At 42.8% G+C, this 14,812-nt stretch overlaps 1 protein-coding gene across 3 annotated transcripts in view; it reads left to right on the forward strand.

The window, feature by feature from the left end:
* LOC105453418 (zinc finger protein 845-like) overlaps positions 1-14,812 on the forward strand; it is a 56,459-nt gene that overhangs the window by 6,072 nt on the left and 35,575 nt on the right. For all 3 annotated transcript variants that reach the window (XM_011695365.1, XM_011695366.1, XM_011695364.1), the window contains exons 2-6: positions 8,955-9,750; positions 10,083-10,376; positions 11,094-11,417; positions 11,710-12,311; positions 12,619-13,095. In XM_011695365.1, the coding sequence (XP_011693667.1) occupies positions 8,974-9,750; positions 10,083-10,376; positions 11,094-11,417; positions 11,710-12,311; positions 12,619-13,095 (2,474 nt within the window). In that variant the 5' untranslated portion in view covers positions 8,955-8,973. The remainder of the gene's footprint in view (positions 1-8,954; positions 9,751-10,082; positions 10,377-11,093; positions 11,418-11,709; positions 12,312-12,618; positions 13,096-14,812) is intronic.

Raw genomic sequence — 14,812 nt, forward strand, 5'->3', positions numbered from 1 at the left:
TCTCTCTCTCTCTCTCTCTCTCTTTCTTCGTCTTCTTCTCTATTCCACCGAATTCCTCCTTTTCCCGGAGACCTCCATGAATTATCCCGCACTCGTTTCTCGAGCGTCGAAAGGAAAGTCGGTAAGCGAGAAGGGCGAGATAGAATAGAAAGGTTCGTCGAGTTCGAACGGAAAGGGGGGGCAACGGGAGCGAGATGGGACGGGATGGGAGGTCGCATTTCCAACAAAGTAACCTTCGCGTAGTCTCAAAAATAGCCCGAGCGAGCGATCGAGTCGGCGATTAGAATACCTTCGGGTACCGGATGAGAAGATTGACCGACCGGAGGCGGCCTGTTTGAAAATAATTGCCGCGATGTTTCGACGTGGAGAAGTCGCAGATGAACCCCCCACGGTCCTCCGTTCGTTACGGTTCACCTTTTTTTTTTTAGATCGCTGATAGAGCTCGTTTATCGTGTGACTTTTGACGATAACTGTATGAAGCGTCCGAGAATCCATGAATTCATTATATTTAGTTATGTACGTTAGAAATGCAATTAGAAATTAATTCCGATGGATGTTGACACCTATCAAATTCAAGAGAGAAGGGGAATCTATAAAGTTTAATTCAAGACACTCATTGTCTCGACTTACGAAAAAAGATAGATATTTCAATCTATTGGCCTTCATAAATATTGAATACTAAATAGTTAGAAATAACTACATATATAGAGATGAATATATATGGTTAGCAAGTGTCAGACATAATTACTTTTGGAAAGAAACAATTAATAGTAGATACTAACACGCTTTATAATCACGATTTGCTTATTAAAGTATAATATTATTCCGATGTTTTGTGGGAAGTGAAATTAATTACTGCCGCTTAATCAAAGATAATACGCCTTATCTTCACAGAATTTCTAAGAATAAGACGGATACTATCTTTGAGAAACATAAATTTTAATTAATAACTAAGGCTTTTTCTAACATTTCTTTATCCTCTTCGATCAAAGAATGCAATTCCGTTCAATTTCTTAAGATGTCTATAAACAATTTCCTAGCAATATTTGTCTGTAATTTGTGATGAATTTGAAATGCAAAGAGTATCAAGAGCATCGGCCGTGGAAGTTGTAAATTCTTATAATTACTTATCATTTCGCATATTTTATTCTTATGTTTCATTACGCTTCGGTCGGAGCGCCGGCATATTTTTGCCCGCGTTAAAAAGTTACGGTTGCAACGCGGACTCTATCCGGGCTCGTACACGCGACATGGTACAATTTTTCATAGCGGTGCGAGCGATAATATTGTGAACTTGGCGAGTGTAAAGTACCAGAAACGCAAGCGGACTGTTGGTGTGGATGGAAGACGTTAATTTATCTCTCCACTTTTGTAAGGAACGTTATCGCACCGTAATTCGTTCATGCACGTCGACATTCTCTTAACGCAATTAATCCTGCTACTTGTGCAAGGGAGCACTTCGATATCAAAGAAAAATTAATTTCACACCGCTTAATTATGATACCGAAGTGGCAATTTAAGTGAGATGTAGGAATTAATTTACACAGTGAAAGATATAACACTGAGGTACATTTAATTGCTGCTTAATTTTATTAATTTTTCTTTCTTTAGTTCTAACAACTTCTTACAATATGCTTCACGTATAAAGCTTAATCTTATCTATTTAATGCTTGGGATTTAAATAAACTCTCCTCCGTCTGTTAAAATAATTTTCTCGCATTTATAAATGCATACCTTGCAATAATGATATTATATTTATCGTATGCCTGCATAAATAGCAATGTTTTTTTTTTTAAGTTAGACATAGATCGATTTTTCTCTCTTTCTCTCGAATAGTTGAAACAGTTAATAGTCTTTTTCTCTCTGTGCCATTATAAATAAGCGTTACGCGTTCGTTAGGCGGAAATAAAAGTTTTATGACTCGATCGAGAGGTCGTTTCTGAATAGCGAGGGTGGTTCAGATCGCGCCCTCCATTTTTTTCACGGGGGTTGCGGATGGAGAATCTAGTCACTATTACTTTGTGACATTGATTGCAGCCACTAGAGTATCCATTAAATCTGTAACTATTAACTCACGCGCATCTATGAAATTTGACAGTGTTATTGCTTGAAATAATAGTGATAACTGCCGGAAGATATTTTACTTATATAACTATGGAAATAATTATAATTTAATATATTTTTTTATAAACATATTCCACTTTTTGGAAACGGAGAGAAGTCAATTATATATATAGATAAAATTTACATAGATTATATAAAAAGAATATTGGAAATATACAGCCTATATGTAATGTGCTACGATGTTGTTTCGTTTAACAAATAAGTAAAGAAAAATTATTAATATTTTGTTTAACAAATAAATAATCAGAAAAGTCGTATACATGAAATTTTATTTCTTTTTATACGGCGCAAAAAAAGTCACAGTTTACCGAAGTATATTGTTTATAACCAATTTATATATCTTCCTAAAGTGTTAATCTTATTTTGAAATTTTTGATCGTCATTTAATCGAGTCTATGAAATAAAATACGCTTTATACTATTTTTGTGGAAATTTATTTATTTTTTTCTCTCAATAGAAACGCACGCATCTCGAAACACTTCTTTCGGCTCTTTTCTTTCAGCCGTTATGAATAATCGTGCACTTTACGAGAAAGTTCTGGCCACGCAAGAAGTTTGTTCCGCAAAGTTACTGACCGCCTAACATCCTTTTAACTTAGAATCTGGTGTCCTTTGGGTAACCACATTAAATCTGTCAGCGGAAGTCGGCATTCCTTGCCGCTGCCGAACGTTCCTCGAATCGAACGTCTTTAAATGATATCCTTAAAGGGGCAAATGCCTCCGCGTAAGAGAAGACCTCTTTTCATTCCCGAGCTACAAAACACATCGTCCCATTTAGATCCCGAGCGACATATAGATCTAGACGACCAAGAGATCTCGTCCCGATTGGTCAAACTCGAAAACATTTGGACTGAATTCGAAGCTCCTTCGGTCTCGATAGAGAGGATCCCGATGGAGACAGCAGGTCAGACGTTGAGTTGAGTGCTAGCCTAGCATACAGCGCCAGCATTCGTAGAAGGTTCGTTGCAGGGTGCGCGGCGGCTACCGGGGAAGTGATAAAGGGGGAGGGGGAGGTTGGTTGAGGAGGGTGATGGGAGGGTGGCAGTTGTCGGCAGTACGGCGAAGGAAGAGGCGGAGGAGCATCGAGAAAGAGAAAGAGGGAGAGAGAGAGAGAGAGAGAGAGAGAGAGAGAGAGAGAGAGAGAGTGAAAGAGAAGCCGAGGTCCGTCGGTATCGATCGGGTGTCTGCGGTAGATTGACACGTGTCATGGCCGCCTCTCTCTCGGTGCCGGAGAGAACGAAAGGAAAGCGGCGGGCGCGAGAGAAGGACGGTGGCCGCCGTGAGAAGCTGCGGAATAAGGGTGCGGGAGCGAGAAGGAGCGCCGACGGCGGCAACGGTGGCACAGCGGCGCGGGTGGCGCGCGGCGCGGCGTCGAAGGTGGAGGAGGACGACGCGAGGGCCGCCGAGTGGGTGGCTGGCCGGACGGGGGGGGCGGCGGGCGGTCGAGGAGGAGGGGGGAGGGGGTCGAGGGAAAAGGACATTAAGGTGCGTAATAGCCAGCGGGGCGAGCGCGCACCGCCGCGGCATCGATTAGACAGAGGCTCCCTCATCCCATTGCTAGAATGCAGCTCACCCTCTCTTCTCTTCGTCCTCCGCCACCTTCAGCCACCCACTCACCCACCATTCGTCCCCCGTCCCCCTCCCCCCTCCACCACCCCCGACGCAGGGGTCCCCACGACCACCCACACCCTCCACCTACTCCGTCGAACTGGAGAGCCCCCGAGTACGTGCTCTACATACACACTCGCGCGCTTATGTCAGTTCCTGTCCTGCTGCCGGCGCTGCCACTGCCGCCGCCGCCACCGAGGAGGAGAAAGAGAAAGAGAGAGAGAAAGAGAGAGGGAGACCGAGGGAGTAAGAGAGATACGGCAGCGGAGAGCAAGAGCGGTGGGCCCGAAGAGAAAAAGAGACAGCGGCTATACGGCGAAGGGTGGCCGAAGCCACCTCTCTACCTATCCCGTGGCACCTACACACGCGCGTCGGGGACACCAACGTCTAACGTCGTTATAAACATTAACGGAGCGGCTCAATATTCCCCGGACCTTGCATCCCCCTGCGTCTACCTCCGGTCCATCTCCCTTCTCGGGCAAGCAGACCCCTTCCTCTTCCCCCTCCTCCCCCTCCCTCCCGCCTGTCCGCCGGACGCTCGCATGCGGCGAGCTCACCTTGCTACGGTTTCCGGGTTCCCTCCGTTGACCCTACGGAAGGGTCACCTAGTTGGTATGCCTCGGACGACCAAAGTCGAAAGGGTGTACTCGCCACTTCTTAGCGAACGTACGAAACATTGAATGGTACTTGCGGCGTAACCAGCTCTCGGACACTATCCGTACGTCCGATAACGCGGGCCTTTGTGTCCGCGCAAGACCGCTTCTTTCCCCAGCGCCGGCTGTAAACAAATTCAAGCATTTGTAGTTATCGATACATCTTTTTTATTTACTTGGGACGCCCAAGAGTCTTGAAGAAATTATTAATAAAAAAAAAGATTTTTTGCACACATCGTATTGAGCCGCCACTTTATATAAAATTATGTCAAACATTTGGCACAATTGTGTGTACATATGAACTGCAATTTTTGATCATTTGTTATACGTAAAAGAACTTTAAATTGAATTTCTTCGGACAGAGGTATGCGCAATGATTGGAAGTAAATTGGAGGAGAGGAGCGTTATGCGACGAAGTCAGAAATTGAAAAGGATCTATCCTCGCGTGTTATTTCGATCGAACTCCACAGTCCTAACGGCGAAAGATCGAAACGGGGCAATAAATGGCTCGCCGGAAATTGTAATTGGAGGCAGAGAGGGAGAAAGAGAACCCGAACGTCCGCCGTTCCTCTTACAGATACAAACAAGTCGAGCAGAATTACGTTAGGGAGATTCGGTCGATTTCGTACGATCACTCCGGTGGATCTCATCGTTCTCGAAACCGGGATGAGGAGAGCGATGAAAAGGAGGTTAAGAGAGTCTGCGGGAATGGAGCCGGTGGTCGCTTACGGCTTCGGATCGGGATCGTCTAATTTCGTTCGACGAGTCCCGCAAGGATTCTTCGCTCCCGTCGTCTTTGTCTTCGTCGTCGTCGTCGTCGTCGTCGTCGTTGTCGTCTTCCGCTCGCTCTATTTGGACCTCGATTTCGATGACGGGGTCGTGTGAGGCCGGCGCATTCGTGTCCGAGGGATCTGATTATTGTTAATTATAGCGAGCATTAAGAGCGAAAGAGGGTGCGGCACCCTCGATCATTCTGGTCAGATTAGTGATGATGATCGAAGGCACGGATGCCGGTAGATGCCGTTCCCCACGGAGATCGCGCTGGCCTTTTTACTTTAGCGAATCGTTGTTAGTTACAGCTATCAAATATGTAATATGTTATTCCATGAAATGAAGTTTCAGTTTTTTTTTTAGAATACAACAATATTTTACTTCTTAATTTTATATATGCATGAAACAGACACGATTTTGCCGAAGTATCTAAAAATTTACCTTAAGGATTGGAAGATAATTTTGTTGTGGACCGTCAAAATAATTATGAAGCCTCAGACTCAGGTAGAAACCTCAGACATAATGAGCAATGCTGCAAAAAGTTTTGATTTTCTAGCAACCAGATTAGCATTCTACATAATTCTTTTGATAGTCTAAAATTATTTTCAGATCTGTATCCATAGCTAAAACTTTTAAATACTTTAGCAAAACTGTTCTTTCCGTCTGATACTATTAAAACTCTAGGATAACTATATTTGTCTATGATGTCAACAAAAAGTACGAAATTATTTATATAATAGATATTTTCACTCCTCGATATATTCATCTGTTTAAAGAAATAAAAGTTTTAGGAGATAAGAGCTTTGTGGATTAAAATAACGCAGTTGCGAAAAAGGTAGTGTATATAACACATTATTCCGGCACAGTAAAATCTGCGATAATTTTTTTTTAATTGCTATTACGATAAATTGGTATAGATTAACGCTGCAGCCAATTAAATTCCATCAACAAGTATTATTTATTTCTCGCGTTTTCCCCTCCCCCCGTCTTTCTCTTCACGATCAGATCACGTGAGGTGATCGTTTCGAAAGGCAATCTCGCGTTTACACGTATCTCATTGGCAGCAGGTGCGCATCCTTTTTCCGCGCCGCGATCGGTAATTAGGGATTAGTCATCGACGATCCTCGATCAACGGCGACAACAAGCGGCAACTGGAAGTGCCGCTGTCTCGACCATGGATATTACATTGACGTATCGGTGCCTCGGCGACGTTCACGCGCGGGCTGCATCGCCCAATTAACGGCCGTCCCTGTTTTTTCGGCAAATACTCATAAATCTCGGCGCGAATCTGCCCGGCCGGCCGGTTTATCCGCGATACTCGTGGCAAAATCGTCCTCCTTATTAATGTCGTACACGTGTTACATACGTGACACGGCGGATTTGCGCGGAATCGTGCGGGTTTCGAGGGATCTCTAATCCGTCGTGCTATTCGCGTCTCTTATTAAGGCCTGTTTATTTTGATTTATCGAGTTAGTTTTCCTTATAGCCTTATAGGTATCAGAATCGCTCGATCCATTAGTTTCATAATTACCGCAAATACACGAGATGTCTGCCGTATTATTTTTGCTGACATAACAACAGGCTACCTTTGACAAATTGGAATCGATTTTTGTCGTCGAAAGAATATTTTAATCAAAGATTACTCTGCAGAAAACTAATTTTCTGAGAAATTAATTCAAGCTTTGAAAAAGTTTTTTTATTGGCAAATCGCATAAGAGAGATGTTTTTTTTTATATGTAGATAGGAAACGTCTATTGATGAGAAAATGTCATATATAAATTCGCAAATGCATTCTTTCGGTATGTAGTTGCGAAACGCTACGTACGGTGTATTGTAAAGCTATAATGTAGAATGCCAAGAGATATCTTGGAATATCTGCGGGAAAATTATCGAATATTACAGCTGCCATGCAAATAATAAGATTACGATACATTGTCTTGCTTCAACAGTTTCCGTTACAGAGTCTGATATCGGGAGAACGAATTGCAAAAAATTCTCTCCGTGGAATTCGATCCGAAGTTTACTCTTTAAAGGTATATCGGCAACGGGGGAATAATCCACAGAAGGGATCCGCTCCGTTCGGGATCCCTTCTGTTATGCGGCCACGCATGATACCCGACATCCGATCGAGGGCGGTTAACCCGGGCGCTAAGTTGGTTACGTCGTAACGGAAACATTTTTGCAACTTCTCGACTATACGCAAATCGAATTTCGGTCACGTCAAAGGTAAACTACGGACGACGACGAAACCGGGATCCAGGATATTAGTCGACAGAGAGAAAGAAAGAGGAGAGAAGAGCGGGTGGAGGGAGGAGGGAGGGGGAGAGAAGGGAGGAGGAGACGACACCGACGAGCGTGTTTCGGAGCCGGATGGAAATTTCATTCGCTAGTTTTCTCCGCTTAATAAGACGAGAGACGGAGCCACGAGGTCGCTGCCGGTTTGCAGCGACTTCGGAAAGGGGAAACAGAAAGGGCGCAACAAGGGCGGGGGTGATGCGGAGGACGCGCTGTGCACGGGCTGTGCACGGGTGGGAAAGGGGGGGGGACGCGGCGAAAAGGGGGACCCAGAGAGCGGGGGATGCAGAGGGGCGGCCAGGACTGGGAGGCGAAGTGTCGTCGTCCGAATAACGGCCAGGCGGCATCGACCGATCTTCCTGCCCCCGGCCCGTACGAAGCGTCAACTTGTTTCCCTTCTGCTGCGCGAATATCGGACCTTCAATTTGCCCACTGCGGTTCGCTAACGCGATTGTCCTCAGCGAGCTGTCCATGACGCGGTTGTTGCGTGACGCGTGATCGGGGTATGACGGCTAAACGGTCCCCGAATTCACTTTACGACGGTGCACGCGCTCGAAACCGCGAGCAAATGAATTCCCCGCTGCCGAATTAGGAAACGGGATGTAATAATAATTGAAAAGCGTCTACTTTATATATATTCTTTTTCTTCTGTATTGTTCCTACTACTCTTAAATTATATAAAGTATTATATAAAAATAGAGATTTACGATATAAATGAAATTAATATTGAAATTATATGATACATTTTAAGACAACTATTGATGAGCAAAATGTAGAATAGATTCGAATATCTACAATATGTTGCATTTCTTCATAACCACATATTGAACAATGTTGTGGAACAGTCATTAATAGATATATAGCTTATTAATTTCTTAGATAGTAGGTACTTCTTAAAAATATGCATTTCTAGATTTTAATGCGCTAACCCAAATTAAATCAAGTTCTTATTAATAGATAATAGTTAATATTCAGAAATTTAAATATTAAAAAAGTATAATAAAAGATATTAATATAAATTAATATTACAAGTATATAAAACAACGTCTTTAAATACATTATTACATATTTGAGAGTTCTAATTTTGTGGAAACATTTAAATTATTTTCAAGATACTAAAATTGTGTGTAATTTAAAATAATAACTTACAAAATATTTAAAATAAGTTACAGAAATAATAATTTATATTAATATAGATTTGACAATATTAATAAAGAAATATATGTTATACATATACTTTTCTTTATATACCTACCTCAGGAAGAAGAAATACGAAAGAAATAAGTTCGTTCGAAATCCAAAAATAAATGGAAAATATTTATTATACACATTGCGTTTCCGCGCTTTACAATTTGTCGTGATTGACGTATTCACAACAATAACAACGTTTCGCGCTGCCGTGTCACGAGATCGCTTGCAATAATATTAAAATTTAAGTAAGGAAACAATAGCTATTGCCAAAATAAAATAAGCCACGAGAAAATGTTTTTGTTTTTTCATGCAGTTTCATCTGAACTCGATCAATGGAGAGCTATGAAGAAGACGACGACACCCATTTCTGCATCAAGTGTAACTTAACAATCCACGGACTCGACAATTATGTGCGGCACCGTCGATCAGGTTGCCGTCCGTCCGACGTTAAAATCGAGATCGCCCACGAGCCACCGTCGACTCCGACGACGGTGTCCTATCCCGAGATTCTGAACGCGGACGCGTTCTTCAGCTCGTTGGAGTTGCAGAGTAACGCTCGGCGAGCGCCCACTTTACTGGATAACAGAAAATTCAAGAAAGATGACAAGAGAAAGAAGGACCAGAAGGGTCAGGTGGACGGTGACGAGGCCGGCGCGAAGGATAAACTTCACAGCATGTTACCCGCTGTCAGCGATCTCGACGAACCGCCCGATCTGTGCATCCAGTCCCTCAAGCAGAACACCCTCGATCGTAAGAGGCACGAGAATCAGCAGAGTTGGTTGGAGGACGACACCATCCTCGCCGACCTTTCTTTGGGGAATAGCGCGAACAAGGAGCTGGCGAGATACGACTTCGAGTACGATGACTCCGAGGACGACATGCTGGAGGAGGAATTGGGGGAAGATTCCTATTCGGATTCGGATGACGGCGAAAACCGGGAGGGTCCGCCGCGGGATCACACCGGCGGAAAGTGGAAGCCCGGACTCGACGATTTGCCGCAGGACACGCCGCATATGCATGAGGAGGACGCGGAGCCCGACGACGATCATCAGGAACATCCCCCGCCGACGTATACTGGCGGCAAATGGCGACCCACAGAGACGTCACAAGTAAGAAGACGAAAAAAAAGATTTCTTTCAGAAGCATGAGTAATTTTGTATTTTAAAAACGAGTATATTTTTTTTATTTGAGATATTTGATTGGGCAAAGATGTTGAATAACAGTTGCCTCAGAAAACTACCCTAAATGAAACAGTAAAATAGAAAAAAAATTACGCAAATTAAATCAAGTCAATGCGCGAATTTTTAATACAAATTCGATCCATTTTGAGAATCATTCTGTGTATCAGCATGAATTTGATATGCAATGTGATTCGACGGGCGTACGCGACCTCGCGCGAGCGATGACGATTTGTTGGACAAAGAGACATCGACCATTACAGAAGGTCGAGGAATACGAAAGCAAGAACACATCCGGACAGCCGCCGCCAGGACACACACGAGGGAAATGGGTACCGGGTGCACGAACGGATATCGAGTCGGGATATTGGTGCAATCCTTGCGGCAGGAAGCTCGCCTCACGATTGGTCTACAACAGGCATCTGCTCTCTGATTTGCACGCCAGGAGGAGCATTAGGGAGCTCGACGGCGAAGCTCTCCATCTACGGCGTGGAATAAATTCGCACGCGAGAGTGTCCAGAAGAGTGTCCACTCGTAAGAAGACGTCACTTGCAATGGTAATGGCCCTTTTAACCTGTTAACGCATGATTAAAATCAATATTTTTACCTTCTGTTAGCTTATTTAAAAAACGTACCTTTCCCAGAGAGAGATAAAAATAATTACAGTAATTTTTATGAATTAATAATAATAATTATATCTTTATTTCATTATTTAAAATTTATTATTTATCTATTACTATTTAAACTTTATTATTAATTATTTGTATTTTATTTGACTAATATTTATTTTATTTAAAAAAAATCTCTATAACTAGTGGAAAAATATCTTAATTTTGCCTTTATATGAAAATTTAATCGAGACCGCGAAAGTTCAAATAAAATTAGAAACGCCAAATGCGGTCTGAAGTAAATCTTAGTGCTTAATAATAATATATTTTTGCGTGAATTTTACAATTTCCAGTTCAGGTACATTGCGCGCCGAATATTTATCTCTTAATTAAATCGTGTTAAATTACAATTAGAAAAGAAAGATCTGCATTTATACGTACACTTAGAAGGATTTAAGAAAAAGATTTAAATAAATTTTGTCCGATTTTTTTTATGATGATGATGATATACACTGTATTTCAAAAATATTTCGATGTAAAAATTCTTTAATTGCATCTTGAAACGGGAACATATTTCAAATGTAAATAACAATAGCAGCTCTCCGGACGAAATTTCTTTAAATCTCATAATGCAAACTGTTCGGTTAAGTCACGCTGTGTTATTAGAGAACGAAAGAGGAGCCCGAACAAAAGAAAGTTAAGAAAGGTCTGCGTCGAAGAGAGAAGGAGATCCTCCTCTGCGAGATGTGCCGCACGCGCGTGAGGAGGCCTCAAATGGGTAAACATTTGCTCTCCCATTACCATTGCCGTGTGTCAGGTGTCCTCGTGAATCCTCGCAATCCAAGCGTACGCCGTTTCCTTCTGGAGCACATAGCGAACGTGGTCCGACAGAGCCCCTTCCAGTGCGCTCCTTGTCGTTTTTACTGCAACACCGAGGAGACGTTTCTGCTTCATTGGCGTTCCGATCTTCATTCCAAGACCGTAAAACAGGTGAGTGGCCGCTCATTAATCGAAGCGGGGACACTGAAGATATTTCGGGTCAAGATTAGAATCGGGCGCATCCGTGCGTTTTTGTATCCGCATCGATGACCACCGTATTATGCATAATCACGCGTACGATTCTTGCACCTGTCGACGAGTCATTACTCGACGAACATTAAATAGATGAGAAACGGACAAATCGAACTTAATTGACTCATGCACCCGGACGTTCGCGGTCGCGCAGAAAGACTCCTCGTCATTTTTCTTCTTTGCTTCTTTTTCTCTCTCTCTTCCTTCGCAGATCGGCGGTAGTTGCCGATGCACTCCGTGCAACTTCTGGTGCGCAGACAACGCGACAATGGAGTCTCACCTCCTGAGTACGAGTCATCGTGACGTGGTATCGATGATGAAGGGCTCTGTGCCGGTAGTAATTAGTCGTCAACGTACGTTATCCTGCGGCAGTTGCGATCGGCAATTCCGATACAACTTCCAGCTGCGTTTGCACGCCAGGGAGACCGGTCACACCGCGAGCCACACCGCGTCGGACGTGTATCAGCAGCGTATCAAGTGCGATCTGTGCCCCCAAGTCCTCCGGTCGCTGGTCGCGCTTCAACGTCACCAGCTGACTAATCACGTCACCAAGGACAAGGAGAAGAGCGAGGTCGTGGTGGACGCGCGACCGACGCCGTACTTCTGCTCCTTCTGCTCGATGAACTTCATTACCGCCCAAGAAGCGGTGCTGCATCGAAGAACCTCTAGTCACAAGGAAACCGTGAAGGCGCGCAAGAGCGAGGAAGGTCTGTTGGACACGGAGCGAGATTGCCCTCACTGCGACCAGAAGCAGCCGAATCTTGCGGCGCACAAGAATCATCTGCTTCTTTGCCATTCGGAACTTTGCCACAGGTAATTTACATATTATTTTCCGGCAAATTGTTGATGTCACGTATACAGTTGCACAACATTGAATATCATTTTTACAAATTTTTCATTTTAGACTAAAACAAAAACTCGTTTGTCTATAATTATATAATATTTTTCTTCACAATTCTTTCATTTTTAGACTAAAGCAAGAACTCGTTTTTTCTAATATTTTGAAGCATTTCAAATTTTTCTCTATTTTAAAACATTTTTATTTACAAATTCTATAATTTATATAATATTAGATATTACACATAATTGCAATGGCAAATTTTGTAATCTTTTCGTTCAGATGTCCACGATGTGGCACGCTTTTCGCCTTATCACAAGACGTCACTAGGCACACGCGAGAGGGTAATTGTCTCAAGAACGATAAGTCGGACGCGGGTGAAGCAGAGAGTGAGGAGAAAGAATGGAAATGCAAGGAATGCATCTTCTCCACGGATTCCAAAGCCGAATTCATTTTTCACGAGGCCCTGCATGCCGGTGCCGTTGAAGAAACGAATAAAGGCTCCGGTTCGAGCAAATTGCCGAAATATAAGTGCCCGACTTGTGCGAAGGCTTTCCCGAAAACATCGCTACGTAATCACATCAGGCAACATACCGGGGAGAAGCCCTTTCCCTGCATGAGATGTTCGATCTCATTCGCGAGGAGATCGCTTCTCATCATTCATCAGAGGCTGTGCAGCACTTCGTCGAAATCTCTGGACAAAACTGGCCGTCGGCGCAGCTTCATCTGTTCGCATTGCAAGGAAGGCTTCTACACAAAGTAAGTGAATTTTAATCTGTTAATTGATAATTGTTATGAAAATATTACTACACATTTTACAAGTGACTCACTTGTGCCAACTTCTGTTTCAATACTTTCGTATAATTCGTACGTATAATTAAATCATATAGATAGACGTTAATTTTAAATTTGAAAGCTACAGATTTTGCATTCTATTTTTAAGTATACAAATAATTGAAATATAAATATTTAATGGATGAAAAAGATAAAAAATAGACGGGCGATTTAATTCAGTAAACTTGTTTATAAGAACTGTGTGATATTTATTTTTAACAAAATTAATAATTTATTGTTTTTTTTTTAATTTATACTATTACTAATATCAGATCATGTCAAAATAGTGGTATTAGAGGCACATTGTGTTTAAAAGTTCTGCAGTAATTGCGGAATAAACGCTGCATAAAGTTATGGATCGGATATGTATTTCGTGTGAAGAATTTTTCTCATTATTTGCCATCGAATATTGCGCAGATTGAACTGCGAGTAGCATGTACGTTCTCTCAGAGAGAGGAAAGAGTCGTTTACATCCATATTTAACCGAGCATAATCGCGTTTCGATCTCTGATTTTCGCGAAAAATAACGAGTAGCACATCTTACGGAAATTGACAATCTTTTCAAAAGATTTTGCGAAATTATTCAAATCGATCTGGATTGGCGGCAAAATTAATTTTATTCTCTAAAATGTTGCTAGCTTCGACTTTTCTCGACTTGCTCCTCATTCGACGCGCTATTTTTCCCCGCAGCGTGACCGTTCCGTAATAAATAAAGGATAGCGTATTCGGGGGTAAAAACGCCCTCGGGCAATAAAAGCACTAGCCGCGAGCCGGAACCGCGAAATGTTCACGCGGTCGTAGTAAAAGTGTCCTCGCTGCATAACTATAAAATGAAGGAGCGTGGCCCAACGCGGAGGAGACCAGGCAGAGCGGATCGAAAACGCGGCGAGAAAAGAAGCGAGACGAGCCGCGAGGCGCGTTGCGGGCTGAAAAGAGAGAAACAAATCGGGTTAGAAGGAAGAGACGCGCGCGCGTTGGCCCGACAACGGGTGTCGTATTAACATCTCATGGCAATGTATATGAACCCGCCGGTCATTTCGCTATTTAACGGGCCTCCATTATATAGCGGTGATACACATCGTATATTTCTGCAATGCCGACATATGGGTGTGCGGCGTCTATACGCGCGTTAACACGAGATATAAAATTAAAATACGCAGATATCAGCGGGTCGATAAGCTTTCATATTTTATTACGCCGTTTCTGACAACACATTGAGAAACATGTGGTGCTTAAAAATATATTTTTCTCTTGTGTGTGCGCGGATATAGTTTTGATAAGAAAACTATTAATAACTATACAAAAAAAATAATTTTGTTCTTCCAAAGTAAATTCTTATTGTAAATAGCTTATTATTTTTAACGAATAAGAATTGATCTCTTATGGGTCAATTCTTGTAATTTAATAATATATTAAATAAAAATAACGTCCTTTTTTTTCAACGGCACGTTGAAACACATCAATAGGCTCGCGTCAATAGGCGACGCACGTGCGCGGCTGCCGGAGTGCGAATCATTTCAGTGTTTAACGGGCTCGCGTTACGACGGACATATACTCCGTGTCCCTTTAATACGCGCGCCAGGTGAGCGCGCCTCCGCGGTCGCTCGGCGGTGCGCGATGGTGTTTGTGTGCCGCTTTCGTA

This window comes from Wasmannia auropunctata, unplaced genomic scaffold (genome assembly GCF_000956235.1).
Source record: "Wasmannia auropunctata unplaced genomic scaffold, wasmannia.A_1.0 LD336000.1, whole genome shotgun sequence".
Classification (NCBI taxonomy): Eukaryota; Metazoa; Arthropoda; class Insecta; order Hymenoptera; family Formicidae; genus Wasmannia; species Wasmannia auropunctata.